Genomic DNA, 18,201 nt, shown 5'->3' with positions numbered 1-18,201 from the left:
AATGGCTAAGACAAAGAGTTTCCACCACAATAACAAAAGTGAATAATTATTTTACTCAAGTTTATTAAAAACTCATAACGGATGAAATTATATAAATGCTGGCAAATGGTTACCATTATAATTGACAGCTAAACTTTGATTTGAACAAATTCACAAAAAAGAAACTCGCTGAACTGAGCACTGACATAGGAGGGCAAGGCCAACTCAATTGTAAACGTCTTTTACTGGACTCTTAACTGGACCTTTACAGCTTTAAATTTGGAATTGGATGCAAAAATTATGGTGTGTAACAAATAAAACATCTTTAATCTTAACGAGGAATATGTTGCTGACATAACGACTGGTTCAAGACGCATTCGAGAAATACCGACACTTTTGGTTTCAATCATATCAAATCAAGGCATTTTCAACATAATTCTTTCAAATCAAAATATTCTTCAAACAACTCCTGAACTATGATTGATATTTTTTCTAATGCCATTCTTCAACCATGTTATTTTTCTAAGGCATTTTTCCAGTGATGAGCCATTCAATCAAGTATCTAAGCTAATATCACCACCTTCTGAATGCCCACACTTCCATCTTTAGACATGTCATGTTAGAGATACAATGAATTCTTTATTAGCCCTTCCAGTATATAAAACATCAATAGCAATATCTTCTTGCCAAACCGGGGAATTGGAAGCACAAATAGGCGCATGTGACCAATACCTATAAAATGGGTAGTTATTTCGCATTCAGGGAATATGGAGTTATTCCTATGTTCACATACATGTAGCTTAAGCTCTACTTTGACACCTCTCCCATCTTTGTATCTTTCGTGCTGCCGCAGATATTCATAAAAATGTTCAGAGAAAACAACATGCTTTTACCAACATTGGAGAAAATCAAACTTTTTATGACAGACAATACGTCAGCCATAAAATGTTCCTTTGGGAGGACTTCCTTGTATGTATTTGAACTTCTATTTTTGACAAACAGTGACTCATATAAAAAGTCAGATGTGTCACATCATAATCTGAATGTGGATCAAAATTTACATAATTTATTGTCAGTGATTGATCAAAAACAGGTCTGGCGACTTACATACCGATTTAGTGTCACGGGTCACATACGCTTAATAAAGAATTTCTCCAAAAGGAGACTCTCAAAAAGTCTACTCTCCAAACTTGATCTCGTGTCCTCAAAGATTTATGTCATCTTTTCTTATAAAGAATGTCACCCACTTTCATTGCTCAAGGGACCTCAGAACAGGTTCTTGACAATTGGCTAACTGATCTCACAGGATCACATGATTACGGAATAAACGATAATACTCATAAACTGAACATATTGGGTAATTACAACGCATGTCATCACAAAATAATACAAGTTGACAATTTTTTTCTCTGCAAATCACAGAGACAATCACATTGCTTTTCTGAAAAGCAATAACCAAGATCACTGATGATTCAGGGCTGTAGGGTGAAGGCACTGAGGCCTCTGGAACCTCCCCACTTGGCCTAATGCTCCATGGCCACATCCAGCCCAAGAGCCTTAAACTTGATCTCGAACAAAAATTCCATTTTGAGCCCCAGTGGAGTAATCAGTGATTGGGGCCGCTTGATTCCGTCTCTCTCTCACAAAAATGGCATACAAAAATGGATGTCATGACAATATCTACAGGATGAGAATGAAAGTAAATGCGTTGGAAATGATAACAAGTGCACCTTTTCTCAGCATGCCCGAGAGAAAACAGGAAGGAATGGGTTTGTCATCACAGGCACAGAAAACCAGCACTGCTAAACCACACCAACCTTATATTAACATGTATAGTTTCAGTATGAAGGTACAACACATAAATGCAATTGGAAGTATAGGTATCACTGTTTCACTATCATATACAAATCGACATGGACAGAACAAAATCTATGAAATCAAACAAGTGTTTTCTCGGCGACTGTCTATGACTCACTTAGAATTCTTGTCCATATTGAATGATTGTTTTCAACGTAGAGATTTCTGGAAGAATAGATTGCGTCCTTATTTGAAGGAAATGGGCCGTCCTACTTCTAACTTACGAATGGGTAATCACTCAAGTGAACCAATCAGTAGAGCCTTGTATGCGCACACCACAAGCTTGGCCTGGAAAACAAAGAGTTAACAACAATAATATAAGAATGCACTGATTTTGTTGTTGAGCGGGAACATCTGAACAATTTGGAGAAAAAACCAAAAAAACTGGAAGCCATTTTGGCCCCTACATCTTACTCTGGGATTATGATTAGGCAGGATTCTGAAAAACATTCCAGGGTTATTCCCCCCCCCCCCACGAGAGATTTTCAAGGGTTAGATCCTTTCTCACACCTCATATGATAAAATTCACTCACCCTAGACCGTGGTGCAAAGATGGTCCGTATTTCCAGTTCATTATCTCCATTATGAAGAGGACTAAACGACATCACAAAACAGGTATTCTGGAATGGAAATTTGACAGTTGGCATTTAAACTGACAATGAGTGCAAACAATACCAAAGCATCCAAGTGGCTAAAAGTTGTTACATGTACATTCATGTTATCAAAATTCGCACAAATAACATGTACGACCAAGTTTGCAACATGACAAGGTACCCGCCTCTCACACTCACAGAACTAATCAAGAGTTAAGCAGATGATTAGTTGAAACACAAGCAGACGTTCACGATTCAGTTCAGGGGCAGCTGGAAGCGATTTATAACAGCCGTACATGAAGGTCACGCTCATCTCAAATTGAGAGCATTTTCCAGTTGGATTTTTCTGCACTTCGAGTCAATGAGGAACCGGCGTTAAGATAAATGCCAGTGGCGGCGCCACAATCGATCGTACCTTCTGACGCCATGACGTCATTTTCTGGTCTGTTGACGTCGCATGAGGTCAATCACGGGAAACCATTGCGTACATTTTTGTACAGGATTTCAACAACATAAAACGTGCCTAATAACTGGGATCGCGCATATTTTCCGCAAAATTATCTTAAGAAACTGATAGCTCAATAGATTTAAAACAGGAAGATGCAAACGTCGCCGAAATCGGTCGAAAATAAGCGATCATTTTCGGGCTCAGAAATAACATGATAATGCATTGGAAATGGAGAGTTTTGGTATGATCGATTGCAGCGCCACGCGGCAGATAAATCGCGCCGGTTCCTCATTCAGTCACCAACTCGTATGGATTTATCAAATATAAACAACGCTAGGGCATAATTTTATGCACTTCTTGACCCCCCTGTTCTCGAGTTAGAATTCAGGTCATGTTCCACTAGCATTTAAGGGGAATAAAAGACGAATGAACAGCAAGTAGAGTGAATCACCTCTGTAAGGGGAGCCTGTACCACCCCGTTTAGTACCACTGACTTCACAGCACACGATCCATACAGCCAACACTGAATCTCCGGAATGAACCTGGCATGTGCGATGAACAACAGTGTTCCACCACCTGAAGTGAAGAATGAAATGGCGAAAGTGACATCTGAAAGTTATGACTTCAATTTTACAGCGTTGGAAATAATACATAGGTCAACTGCCTAAATCACATCATGACAGGACGAAAAACGGCTACACTTGTACCCTCGCCGAGTACAATGGCACACTCGAAGAGTGACCAACTTGTGATCAGAAGGTTGTGGGTTCGAGGCCAGTGCCACTCTACTGGCTTGAAATGGCTAAGAGAGTTATAGCGCAGTATGTTAACTCCTCAGTGCTTGTATTCACCAGAAAGGTTTCTGCATTTGGCTGCGGAATAAATGTCAAGTATTTTGAGACTGTTGTACAGTATAAAGCACCATATAAGAATAGACATTATTCATTCATTTTCATTATAATGTTGGTAGACATATGAAAACATGAAGTAAGTCAAAGACCCTGCCTCCAAACTTACCTGGGACAGTTGGGTTGAGCTCATGTTTGAAATTGACCTTGAATCGATCTCCCTCGTACAGACAGAAGCACTGGATTGGGAAGAGAGCACTGAGAACTTTGGCATTGTTGTTAAGTATGATGTTGATAGAGGTCTCAAACACAGAGGTTAGCCTGAAAGACGATCAAACAGACAAATTTTTATTCATACCAGTACATGAATTCTACTGAAATTTTTTTAAACTTGGTGATTAACTGGGCCGCTGGCTTAACTTTTTTATGAAAATTTTGACTTTCAATTTACCAAATCATTCACAGATGCATTATAAACAAAGTTGGCCACAACAGCCATCTGTTGGCAAACCACCAAATAAATCATCATTTCCTAATTTGCTTCCTTGCAGCTCGAGCCCCGAAAACTCCAATACCAAAAATGACAACAGACAGTAAGGAAATATGCTTACTTTGAAATGTGGGCTGTAATCAGATCACGAGCCTCGGTGTTCTTGGTGATGGATGCCAACTTGAGGGCGGTCATTCCCTCATTACTCGGAGTAGCAATACTCGCACCGTGACTCAGTAGCAACCTCACCACCTGGTTGTGACAGCGTCGGACAGCCTGGATGTGAATATTTGACATGAGAAATTCTTATTGGTACTTTTAGACAGTGCTCATTTCTTTCATGTTTAATTTGAGACAGAGCAAAGTTTCAGATAATTTTGAAAAAAATCATTCCATTAGTGCCAGTGGGTTGCATGAACATTTCCTACCTTAATAATTGCTGTCTCTCCATGACTGCCTTGAACATTGATGAAGGCACCCATCTCCAGTAAAGTTCCAACAACGACCAGATGACCCTGGAATATGTAACAAAAAAAAGGGGATTCAACGATAAATTAAAAATAAATCAAAGCTTAAAACGTCTCCATATGTCTGCATTCCAATTCGATAAAACTCTACATGGAGGTCATGTCAGTTTAACCGAGATAGGATGCAGTGGAAGCTCCCTTAGCAGACATCTTTGTTGAGGACACCCCCTCTATTGAGGACACTACCATTTGTTCCAAATTGGTCATCTTCATTGAATTTTACCTCTGTAATCAGGACTCCTCTAGATTAAGGACAGCATGTCAGTTCCAAGATTGTCCTTTATAGAGAGGTTCTACTGTGGTTTTTTTTTAAACAACCTGAAGATCAAGCCGGGAACAATAGTTCCAAAAATATTTCTTATTCCAATAACAGGCAATGTGGGCATATTCTGCATAGGGGTTGCCAAGGGAGTTTAGCATGCAAACGGCTCCCCTTTGGGGGGAAAATCATTAGAAGTGCCCAGGAAATGCCAAAAGCTGAAGTAAATTGACCGTGGAAATCCTTGTACCCTTTGAGTCCTGGCTAACCCTTGATAATGCACCGCAAACTTACATTTTCACAAGCGTGTATCAGAGGCGTGTTGCCTGTTCTCTGTACTGCATTTACACTGGCTCCACTTGTCACTAACAACTCGCAAATGTCAACGTTCCCTGAAAAAATACGAGAGAAAAATGCAATGGAAAAAGCAAGATTCACAAGGCTGCAAGCACCACTTCTGTGGATATTCAGGCCAGATGTGCTAGCACTGGGGTTCTATGCAAATAGACCCTAGGCCTTGTCTGAAGACACAGACTAGGTCCAGTTTTTCAAAAGTACCAGCGACGGTTTTCCAAGAATCCTGTTTCCTGGATCAAATACAGTTGGGAACTATGCAACCAGGCGTTTCTTTATATGAAAGACATATGATGGGGCCAAGCGTAACAAAAGGATGACTCACCAAGTTGTGCAGTGATCATCAGCAAAGTCAGACCAGTTGAATCTGAACTCTCTAGATTATACTTCTTACAATTCTCTGGGTTAGACAATGCCTGTCGGAGTCGGCTGTAATCCTGAGATTTCACTGCATTCTTCACTTCAGCTGTAAAATGAAATTATATGAATCTTCAATACAGCACTGCATGAGAGAACAATTCTTGATCCTTTGATGTTAACTGGAAGTTGCCTCAAAATAACAACAAATCCTGAGTCTCCACACTAAATTTCTTTGGCTAGGTGCTGTGACAACATTTTGGCAGCAAAACCTTTCCAAATAAGTATGATTGTTGAAAGAAAACAACCAAATAGATGAAAATTGTTTTTGAAATAAAAGCATCTGAGGACAACTCATTGCAAATGACCAAACACATTAGAGAGGTTCAGAAAATAGATAGGTTGAGAAAACTTGGATAGGAGTTAATAGTTTCCCAGTAGGATGTGACTGTCTTCGGCTCACATCCGGCTGGTGCGGACTTGGTCCGCGGGGGTCGAATGGCGCGCTGAAGAAGAAGGACGGAGATCGAATTTTGTAGCAAAGAATTCCTGAATAAAGCGGAAGAACTGTTATGTTTTATATCGTCTAAGAGTCTAATAACCAAGTGGTAGCAGAGCGTAGTTATCAATATAGTATAGAGACTTTAAAGCATAGAGTTCCGAAAAAATGAGTAAAGATCGAGCCGACCTCCCGCGCCCTGGCCGCTCGCAGGACGCGCTATCAGAACAAGACATGCAAGTTGCACGTGTTGATGTACACGATGCACGTAGCGATGTACACGATGTACGTAGCGAAGGCACGCATACAGAAGACTGTGAACAGGATGAGTATAACCTCAATGGATTGCATGCTGATGATGATGATGAGCGTGAGAAATGTTCTGAGAAAGAGGTGAGAGAATGGAAAGCCCAGAAAGCTGTAGATAAAGCAGGTTTTACAAAGACGAGAAGAAAACTGGCGTCGTTGCTGGACGATGTGTTGGAAGAGTTAGGCCTAGACACCGATAGGGATACATCCTTGAGTGAAGATGCCCGTAATCAAATAGAAGCAGCTGCCAAGAAGGTTGATGATGCTCAAGAGAGGGCGATGAGAACCATGTCGAAGCTGACCTACGCGTATTTAGACAATGGAAAACTTGAAGATTTCGACAAAATCTCTGATGAGATGGAGAAGATTGCGCAAGAGTATGACGACATAAGCAAGAAACTCGAGGAGTTTTATGTATCAACGAAGAAAAAGCGTGTTGAGGAAACGCCAGTAGTAACCAGCAGTCCAAGAAGGCCGCCCCCTAGTGTTACCACTGCCAGTGGTACCAGTGACACTATCACCAGTCGTGGTACTACCACTACTAGCAGCAGTAGTACCAGCCCAAGCTCAAGACCAGTTGCTGCAGCGGTCACGACCAGCAGTTCCCGTAGAGTCTCATCCGGAAGTTCCAGTTCTCAGGCCGTTGAGTTTGATCCTACAAGGCATTTAACCCGCGTTACTATCCCCAAGTTTAGTGGTGATAAGAGAAACTACTCAGCATGGAAGGCTGCCTTCACTAGTTGCGTCGATGAAACCACTATCACTGCAGAGTACAAGCTGTTGAGACTTAGAGAATGCCTTACTGGTGAAGCTCTGAAAGTTGTTGATGGGTTGGGGTATTCAGCGTCTGCATATGAAGTTGCTAAGGATCGCCTGGAGAGAAAATACGGAGGCCAGAGGAGGCAGCTTATCCTGAGACTGGATGAGTTAGAGAAGTTCAAGCAAGTCCGTGATGGGAATGCAAAGGATTTAGAGAAATTGGCAGAACTATTAGATGTCATCACAGTTAATTTGAAGGATGCGCACCAGGAATCTGAATTGGGCAGTGGCAGTTTGTTTCTGTCAATACAGCGGAAACTGAGTGAGCTTCTCCTTGCACGCTACCACAGATGGGCCTATGATAAAGCAAAAGAGAAAACTGTGATGTCCCTTCGAGAATTTGTAAATGAAGAAACAGAGTTTCAAGTCAACGCTATGGAAGCCATCAATGGTGTGAGGGATTTTCCCAAGAAAGACCCAAGAAAAGATAGGAGCTTTGTCACGTCACAAAGTAGCACAGACCGTCAATCACAGTCACACTCCGGAGCCATGGGAAAATACACCAGATCATGCAATGTATGCGGTTCAGAGCATGGAGCATGGGAATGTGACAGCTTCAAGGCGATGTCAGTGGACCTGCGGTGGAAAACAGCCAAAGATAAGAAACTTTGCTACAGATGTCTTAGCGGTAATGGTCACAGAGCAGAAAAGTGCCCAAGGACACGTCAATGCAAGATAGATGGCTGCAAACAGACACACCACCGGTTGCTGCATGGAAAAGCGAAGAGAGCTGAGAGTCGTCGACCCATGGAAGGGAGTGGTAACTACCAAGACTCAGATGAGAGCACAATGGCAACAGTGACACTGGCTGCAAAGAACTCGAGTGAAATCGCGCTGAGAACCGTTCCAGTCATAATAAAGCATGGTGGAAAAAGAATAAAGACTAACGCCTTGCTAGATGATGCGAGTACATCGACCTACATAGATGCAAACTTAGCTGCAGAACTCGGAGTGCAAGGGAAAATTGAACAAACCACAGTTAACGTCCTAAATGGAAAGCTGAAGACATTCACCACCATGCCAGTTGAAGTGGGAATAGAAAGTTTGAATCGACGAGTAGATATGAAGATTTGGGCAAAGACAGTGGATAAAGTCACGGGTGATTTAAAAGCAACAGATTGGTCTTTGAAGCAGGATCAATATAGCCATTTGAGAGATATCCAGTTTCCAAAGATTGGTAAGAGAACCTCAGTGGATCTCCTGATAGGTGCAGATTACAGTGAGCTACATCAAAGCATTCGAGACGTCATTGGTCGACCTGGTGAACCAACAGCGAGAGAGACAAGACTGGGATGGACGTGTATCGGTCCGGTAGGGACTCCCTCGGGCCAAAAGAGGGAGGCAACCAACATGGCTTACAGCTTCTTCACCAAGGAGTCGCCATTGCTGCATGAAATCAATGATAACCTGAGAGCATTTTGGGAGATAGAGAGCATCAGCAAAGTGAATGAAGGACAAACCCCCTTGAATGAGAGTGATCGGAAAGTGCTGCAGAATGCCAGATCGTCAGTCAAGATAGTAGAGGACAGATATCAAGTGGCCGTACCATGGAAGGGAAACCACCACCCAGCAATGCCAGATAGCCGGGAGATGGCTGAGAAACGGCTGATATCAACAGAGACCAAACTGCAGAAAAATCCAGAGCTTGGAAAAAGTTACTCCCGAGTCATTCAGCAATACCAAGAAAAGGGTTACATTAAGAAGATCAAGGATGATGAGAGAAATAGTCATCAGTGGTACCTACCACACTTCCCTGTGGTCCGTCCTGACAAGAGCACAACAAAAACAAGGATAGTTTTCGATGCCTCGGCGAAAGTTGACGGAGTCAGTTTGAATGACAATATAAATACAGGACCGAAGATCCAAAACGAGCTGTTCGAGGTATTACTGCGCTTTAGGAGGTACCCAGTTGCTATTGTTTGCGACATAGCGGAGATGTACCTGCAGATATCCTTAGAAGAAGAAGATAAAAGGTATCACCGATTTCTGTGGCGGGACCTAGAAGACAGGACAAGAGATCCAGAGACGTTTGAGTTCCAGCGACTTGTTTTTGGAATCAACAGCTCACCGTTTTTGGCACAGTTGGTTTCTCAAGAGCATGCAAGAGCCCACCAGACACAGTGCCCTAGAGCAGCAGAGGCAATTTTGAAGTCAACTTACATGGACGACACTCTTGACTCGGTGAACGATGATGAACAGGGAAAAAAGCTGTACAGAGAGTTATCAGCATTGTGGAAAGGAGCTGGGATGCATGCCAGAAAATGGTTGTCCAACTCACCCGAAGTTTTAGCCATCATACCAGATGAAGATAGAGCTTCAGAGATTAATTTGGAGGAGGGATATTTGCCATCAGTAAAGGCCCTTGGAGTGCTGTGGAAGGCGGAAGAAGACGCGTTCTGTTATCGGCTGACACCCCCTGCTGCTGATCTCAAGCTTACGAAGAGGAGCCTACTGCGAAGAATAGCAACCATTTTCGATCCCCTTGGGTTGATGTCGCCATATGTTATACAAGGAAAAATCATCATGCAGGATGTATGGATGTGTGGCGTGGAATGGGATGAAGAATTGCCAGAGGAGATTGAAAAGAAAGCTTGGGATTGGATAGTTGAAATCACAGGGTTGGCCCAAGCCAGGATCCCTAGATGCCTACAACTTGCTGAGGAGATGACAAGTTTCCAACTTCACACCTTTGGTGATGCCTCAAAAGATGCATATGGGACTGTGGTGTATGCAAGAAGCACCTATGCCAGTGGAATGGTAGCCACAAGGATTGTAGCGTCCAAGACCAAGGTTGCACCGTTAACCTCAGTGAGCATCCCGAGACTAGAGATGATGGCGGCGGTCCTAGGACTTCAACTCAGTCTGAGCATTGTAGCAGCATTGGCCACCAATGTCAAGGAGGTGGTGTTTTGGAGTGATAGTCAAAACGTTCTCTGGTGGATAAAGCGACCTAGCAGAAAACTGAAACCTTTCGTTGCCAACCGAGTAGGCCTGATACAGCAACATACAGACCCTCAACAGTGGAGATATGTGCCAACCAAAGAAAACCCAGCAGACCTGCCTTCAAGAGGTGTAAGAGCAAAAGACCTAGCAGAGTCCAGCCTATGGTGGGACGGCCCAGAGTTTTTACAGAGGGATTCTTCAGAGTGGCCAGAGAGAGTTGTTGGACAGGGAGATGAAGTCCAGGATGAAATGAAAAATGAGAGCAGTTACCTCAGCTTGGAAGAAAAGAACAGTCTAAAACAAGTGATGAACCTTGCAGATACAAGACTAGACCCTTCCCGATTCTCCAGCTGGCAGAGATTGACACGTGTTCATGCATGGGTGCAGCGGTTTATCAGAAATTGTCAGGCAGCCCCCACTGAGAGGAAACAAGGAGAACTAGAAGTTGAGGAAGTAAAAGCGACTGAGTTACTCTTGATTAGACAGTGCCAAAAAGAAGCCTTTGCAGAGGAGTATAGCGCGTTATGCCATGGAAGGGAGCTGCCCAAGTCCAGTCAAATAGCTGGCCTGACGCCAAAATTAGATGCCGACTTCTTACTTCGTAGCAACAGTCGTCTAGCTTATGCTGATAATCTGTCCTATGAAGCCAAGTTCCCGATAATACTACCGAGAAAACACCACGTGACCCAGTTACTGGTGAGATTCTACCATGAAAGAGAGAATCATGTAGCTGGGACAAACAAGATCTTGTCAGAGATGTCAGCCAAGTATTGGATTATTAGAGGTCGAGAGGAGATCCGGGATTGGGAGGCTAAGTGCGCAGCCTGTGAACGTAAGAAGGCAAGAGTAACGTCACAATTGATGGCCCCCCTGCCAAGAACAAGAGTGAGTCCACCAATGAGAGCCTTCTCAGTTTCTTCAGTCGACTATGCTGGACCGTTTCTTACTAAGCAAGGACGAGGGAGAGTACAAACTAAGAGATACCTGTGCCTATTTACTTGCCATGCCTCGAGGGCGGTACACTTGGAGATGGCATATGCTTTAGATACCAACTCGTTCCTGAATGCCTTCAACAGATTTACTCACCGTAGAGGCGTCCCAGTAGAAGTTACTTCAGATAATGGCACGAACTTCGTTGGGGCTAACCGAGAATTGATGGAATTGGTCACCCAGCTGGACCAAGTGAGAGTAACTAGAGATGGAGCAGCGCGAGGAATAAAATGGAGGTTTAATCCGCCACATGGACCTCACTTTGGTGGAATTCATGAAAGTCTGGTGAAGAGTGCAAAGAAGGCGATATATGCTGTACTTCAGAAAGCAGACATCACAGATGAAGAGCTGAGCACTGCATTCACTGGAGCTGAAGCCCTGCTCAATTCCAGGCCGTTGTCTTACCAGTCAGCAGATTCCAAGGATGCTCCCCCTATAACACCTAACCACTTTCTATTTGGTCAGTGCGGCGGACAGTTTGCCCCAGAAGAGATAGATAGCTCAGATTTCAACCCAAGACGACGATGGAGGAGAGTTCAGGAGCTACTGAAGGAATTTTGGTCCCGGTGGTTAAAGGAGTGGCTCCCTCTGTTGCGTCAGCGCCACAAGTGGAGAGATGTCAAGAAGGATTTAGAAGTAGGAGACGTTGTACTGGTGGCAGATCCTGGATCAGTGAGAGGAGATTGGCCAATGGGACGAGTAACAGAAGTGTTTACCGGCAGAGATGGTCATCGTCGAGTGGTCAAAGTCCAGGTTGGCGAGAAGACTATGATAAGGCCAATCGTCAGGTTGTGCCCCCTGCAGTGCTGACATGTTTGCTTGCTGTCGTTTATTGGTGCATGGTGCCCAGGCCACGCTTGCTGTCGCTTATTGGTGCATGGTGCCCGGGCCACGCTTGCTGTCGCTTATTGGTGCATGGTGCCCAGTCCATGCTTGCTGTCGTTATTGGTGCGTGGTGCCCAAGCCATGCTGGTCGCAGATCGTTCGTGGTGCATGGTGCCCAAGCCATGCTGGTCGCAGATCGTTCGTGCATGGTGCCCAAGCCATGTTAACCATCATCGAGAAGTGCCTTGCTCGAGGACAGTGACATTTAATAGACTTATCATTATGGATATCCTTTTTGTGAAATGGACACTTGGATACGTGTAGAGACCTTTTTGAAATAGTGCTTATCAGTCACTATCCGGACAATGGTGAACTTAATGAAACAACAGAAATTCTGAATGCTAACAATCAGTTTGTTTAGACTTAATCAAAATGGGTTGATAATTAGAATTGGGAGCAAAATTGCTTGGGGTTACTTGTTTTTCATTAAACCATATCAACCAACACGTTACAGTTTTTTGTGGATGACAGTATTCAGAGTTTCAACCGTTTCATTCTTTGTGCATAATTGTGGAAGTTGAGAATTCTGTGTTCCATAACAGATGGACAGACGGACAAAAATTGGCATTTTCAAAGAGTATAGATGGAATAGTGATTCACTATTGGATATATTCTATAGACAGTTGATCTGCATTAGTCAAGCTGAACCTACTGTAAAGTCAGTCAGGATACGTTACCGGAAATTATTATGGACTGTCATTTTATGAATATTCCGGGTTCAGCTGGTATTTGTTAACAAAACGTCATTTCACTTTAAACTCGGCATAAGCCTTTTAAGCATAGTTTTTGAACAACTGTGAGTCCAGTACTCAATAGGTTAAATTTGGGGTTCTATCAGTTGGGACATTGATTATCAATAGTATACACATGTACATAAGTTTAATAGATTTGATTACCGTTAAGGTTTTAACGGGGAAGGGAGGATGGATAGGAGTTAATAGTTTCCCAGTAGGATGTGACTGTCTTCGGCTCACATCCGGCTGGTGCGGACTTGGTCCGCGGGGGTCGAATGGCGCGCTGAAGAAGAAGGACGGAGATCGAATTTTGTAGCAAAGAATTCCTGAATAAAGCGGAAGAACTGTTATGTTTTATATCGTCTAAGAGTCTAATAACCAAAACTGCTATACAGCATTAACTTACCCATTGACATTGTCAAATCGGTGGAGAAACTGCTTGATCTATTAAGTGAATTGGCAGTCTCCTGCAAAATGCATGTAAATCTACATTAAAATGAATTGGCAGTCTCCTGCAAAATGCATGTAAATCTACATTAAAATGAATTGGCAGTCTCCTGCAAAATGCATGTAAATCTACATTAAAATGAATTGGCAGTCTCCTGCAAAATGCATGTAAATCTACATTAAAATGAATTGGCAGTCTCCTGCAAAATGCATGTAAATCTACATTAAAATGAATTGGCAGTCTCCTGCAAAATGCATGTAAATCCACATTAAAATGAATTGGCAGTCTCCTGCAAAATGCATGTAAATCCACATTAAAATGAGCTTTGCAGAAATGAAATTAATACCTCTCTGAACTTTATAGTCATGCCCTAATATCCCAAATCAATACAATATCAAAGCTTTTTATAGTTTGGAAAAGAATAAGGCCAACCAAGAAATATAAAACTATGTCATCTTAAAAGAATCCGAAACCATACAATTAGCATTCATTTTGGTTTGGATGATTTGCATCAAGGCACAAGTAGGTTGAAGAATAAGGCCAACCAATAAATCTAGAATTGTGTCATCCATGTAATGAGTTTAAAGATTACAAACAAAAATATATAAGCGAGCTGCCTCGTAAGTTTTTGATATAAAACAACACAAATAGCACTCATTTTGGTTTGGATAATTTGCATCTGGACAGAAATACAATTTAGGTTGATCATTTCTGTTGCCTTACATGTTTTATTCAAAAATATTCGTTATAAAAAATTTCGTATTCATGTTGCTTCAAATGCATCGCACCTTTTTCTCCCATTCATCGATGTCCATCGCAATATCATCGAACTCCAGACCAAGGACTTCCATATCTGTTGACAGAAAATAAACAACTGCATATGGTCATTGTGACAAAGTGAAATTATATTTTGTAGATGTTTCCTTCAGTCTCTAATCATTTCGTGATGCTTCAAAGGGAGTTCAGCTTGAATCCGCGACATACAGGCAAAGAGCTTGGCCAATAACGTAAAGTGCTTTAACTACATGGGATTAAGTGCCGTAAAAGTCTCACATTTATCAAAGTACAGTCGTGACAGTAGTTTGTGGGGACCTGTGACATGGCATGGTATACCGGTATGCACGTCACCTGCAGCAAAAGGGTTAACAGCTAAACCAGCCGTTCTCCGGCATAATGAGATGCAAGACTTCCATATCCTTAATCCAAAGATCAAGTCCTGTGTCTTGAAAGGAGGTCAACTAGGCAGCAAAGACTTTTACTTATATCAGCTTATTACTCAGTGACTCTCACTTGCTATTTGCCCGAAGACGTCAGCAGTCGCAATAGCATTTGGAGACAATTTGGTTACATTTCTCATGCAGCAGGTGATTTACCTTTATCTCCCAGCATTTCAATCTCTTCAGATGACTTCCCCCAACTTTTAGCCTGAAATCAAAAATCAAGACAACTTAATCACAAAAACAATACTTTTCACACAATTGATTAAACAGAAATGTGATAATTTGTTTTATATAGTCCACTCTACTGTAATACACGTACAACAATAGAGTCGATGACCAACAAAGTGACATCTTCTTCTTTTGGGGGTTCAAAATGAGATTATGAAATAAATGAGGCAGACATTTCATTGTTTTCCCCAGATGTATCCCTTAGTCCCGTTTTCAAAAGCAGTTGTACTCACCTTTTCCTCTGCCGCATTATCAATAGAAGCTCTCCGCTCCTCCCATGTTTTCACTCTCGGCGTGGTCTCAGTGTCCACAGAGCTACGGTGAGAACGCTTGGAAGACCGCGAATCGTCTTTACTCGCTCGCCTCGACGACTTATGATCATCCTTGTGTTGTTTTCCTTTGATGACGGGAAGCTCTGGGTTGAGAATTGGCATTGCCTCTATGACTTGAATTCTTCTCGAAGAAGATGTCGTCCTGATAGCCAGTTTAGAAGCAGCTTGTGTAGTGTCTGATTTAGTCTCTTTTACACCAGAGCTGGCAGAGGATTTGGCAGTTCCTTGCACACTTTCCAGTTTGGTGTCTTTTACACCAGAGCTGGCAGAGGACTTGGCAGTTCCTTGCGCACTTTCCAGTTTGGTGTCTTTTACACCAGAGCTGGCAGAGGACTTGGCAGTTCCTTGCGCACTTTCCAGTTTGGTGTCTTTGGAACCAGACGACTTGACAGCAGCATGTTTCATTTCACTTTTACTCTCCTTTGAGCCAGTCACCTTGCTAGCAGCTTGAGATGTTTCCCTTTTAGTCACTTGTGCACTAGAGGACTTGGCAGCAGGAGCAGCCAGCGTAGTCTCCCTCTCGGATTTACTCTCTTTGGCACCCGACTTGGCTATTTTCATATTTGTTGTTTTCACCTCTTTGGCACTAGATGACCTAACAGACTGTGTGTCAGACTTTTTCTCCTTTGCACTAGAATCTTGCACCATTGATCCGGTAGTCACATCAGGTAAAACAGAATCATTTGCAGCAGAACCTTTGGAGTCTTTAATGTCAGATTTAATTCGAAATTTTGCATCACTTGTATCTTTTCCTTTCTTACTGTGAGCAACTGGCTTTTTAGTTGCACTACCAGAACTATCAGACTTCTTAATGCTGGCAGAATTGGGCTTCATATCAGGAATTCTAGATCTTTCGACTTTCTGGTTGGGCAGACTGTACTGTAAAGAACTACTGATGGGGACATAGGACAGATCAGGCAGAAAGTCATCATCATCATCACTCAAGCTTCTTCCAACAGAGTCAGTTTTCACTGGTCTCATTGTGATTTTTTGGGCCAAAGCTTTTGGTGTTTTTTCCAGCGGCTTAGTAACCTCACAGGCAGACGTGACAGAATTTTGAGATGAGGTTTGAGATGATTCCTTGGAGGCAGTGAAACCAGAATCAGACTGGGAAGTTTTCAGAGATTCTTGGGACATTGAAGCACCGTCCTCATGGGAGGCTAAACTTTCTGTCATTTCATCACCAACAGACTGCGATTGAGATCGTGCATCGTCGAAGCTGCCAAGGGACGTTGCGAACGACGAATGTGAGTAACCCAAGGAATCAGAATCTCCGCTGACAGACCCTTCATCTTCTCCTGCATCATAGCTTTCCTTGCTGCCATGGCTACCGACCGTACTGACACTGTCCTGTGATGCAGAGCTACGTTTCTTTTGACCTGCTGGCATTGTCTTCTGAGATTTCCTCTTCCCTTCAATACTCGCTCCATCTCCTGACGTCTTTGACCGTTTATGCTTCTCGACTTTCCCACCTTTGCCGTCAGCGTCTGCTGTTTTCGTTCGTCGCCTGCGCTCCTTGGAACCTTTGAATGAGGTTGGCCGAGCGGCGCGTCCACTCTTGATCTTGGAGTACATGTCATGACCATCGAGGAGATTTATCTTTCCTTTTTCAAGGTCATCCCAGAAAGGATCCTTCAGCTTTGGGCCCTCGGGGTTATCCTTAACAATCACATCATATTTCTGTAGGAAAAGATTAAAACACTACAATCCTTACGAAAAACATCATGTGGGACACGTTACCAAAATGACGTCAAAGATAGCATGGATTTTGTGATGGTTTTGCACTTGTTTCAACCACAAAAAAGCCCTGTAAAGCACCATCAAGTGAACATCCCTTGCCCCCCCCCCCCCCCCCCCCGTAGCAAATTTGTTTTGTTAGGCCACTATGCTATTGGTACAGCATTTTGCGAGAAATTTAAAGACTGTTGTAATGTTTGATTTTTCTCACAAGTTCCATTCTGAACAATGAGTACACTAGGGTTGTAATTACTGAGAGTTTAATCATTACACATGTATATAATATACCTTTTTCTTTTCTTCCTCTCTCTTCTTCCTTTGTTCTTTTTGCTGGCTGACATAGTCAGCAATCATATCCACGCAGCTGAGGAGATTATCATACGGCTCATATGTGTCGTTAGCGGGACCATATCCGACCCAACGCACTTTGTACATAGTCTGTCCCTGAAATAAGTATAATAGTTCAGTAAGAAGTAAATTCAGTAAGAGTTATCTTTAGTTTGCACTTCAAATCCCCACCAGAAATTCAAATAGGCTTTTCACAAAAGAACCCCATTGTGTCTGCACTAAACTTGGTCCGTGATGCAATCACCCGGTAATGTAATGCATCAGGATTGGTTAATAGCATGGTTACAAGCATGAAGCAGGTCACGACCACACAAACGAACATGGGTCCACAAATGCCTTAGCTTGTAATGAAATAGAAATGAGAAATTCATCTCAACCATCATTCAATCATCAATCATATAAAAATCATAAGGGCATAGTTTTGATGACCAGGTCAGTGCCCAGGGGGCTCGGCTTGATTTGAGCAAACCTTGCCATGTGCAACCCGCCCTCTCCGGTAATAAGGCCTAACTTTTCCCTTGGCTGAACAGTGAGGTATCCTTTCAACCAGCTTCCAGTCCGTTGTTTTATAGGGCAACTCGCATGGCATACATGTAAGCCACTGACACTGTGACTCTATCTTTCACTTCCGAGTCAGAAGAATGCACTGTGCACAGAGATGACAACGTGCATTTTTGCAGCGAGCTTTTGACGGGGATGAAAGAAAGGCTTCAAAGTCTAAATCTATTACTCTACAACTGAGAACGTACATCTATTTTGGAGATGCCAACTATTTTCTCCACTTCGAACACATCACCGTCGTCATCTTCTCCGCTGGAGCCCTCCATTTCTGCGTCTGAAATTTCTAGGTTTTTCGGAGCTCCGCTCTGAATGCTCTGCTGAGCCTGATGGTCCGCCATATTTTCCACTGGGTATTCATATAGGGGTGAGAATTTAGTCTTGCCACTTATAAAACTTTTTATTTTTCTTCAGAACAAACCAAAGCACAAGCGATATG

General features: G+C 42.8%; 1 protein-coding gene across 1 annotated transcript; it reads right to left on the bottom strand.

Annotated features, from left to right (window-relative positions):
* Positions 1-60: 60 nt before the first annotated feature.
* On the bottom strand, positions 61-18,096 carry LOC135487582 (M-phase phosphoprotein 8-like). Its single transcript, XM_064771472.1, has 14 exons — positions 17,954-18,096; positions 17,145-17,300; positions 15,021-16,799; positions 14,713-14,764; positions 14,128-14,192; positions 13,298-13,358; positions 5,681-5,821; positions 5,296-5,393; positions 4,644-4,730; positions 4,337-4,491; positions 3,895-4,046; positions 3,329-3,453; positions 2,370-2,456; positions 61-2,124 (listed from the first exon to the last, which is right to left on the bottom strand). Exons 1-14 carry the CDS (start codon positions 18,029-18,031, stop codon positions 2,071-2,073), a joined length of 3,090 nt encoding a protein of 1,029 aa, XP_064627542.1. The 5' UTR covers positions 18,032-18,096; the 3' UTR covers positions 61-2,070.
* Between the last annotated feature and the right edge of the window lie 105 nt (positions 18,097-18,201).

The sequence above is a fragment of the Lineus longissimus genome, chromosome 5 (genome assembly GCF_910592395.1).
Source record: "Lineus longissimus chromosome 5, tnLinLong1.2, whole genome shotgun sequence".
Taxonomy (NCBI): Eukaryota; Metazoa; Nemertea; class Pilidiophora; order Heteronemertea; family Lineidae; genus Lineus; species Lineus longissimus.
Note: the sequence above shows the minus strand (reverse complement) of the source record. Positions and strands in the feature narration are given on the sequence as shown.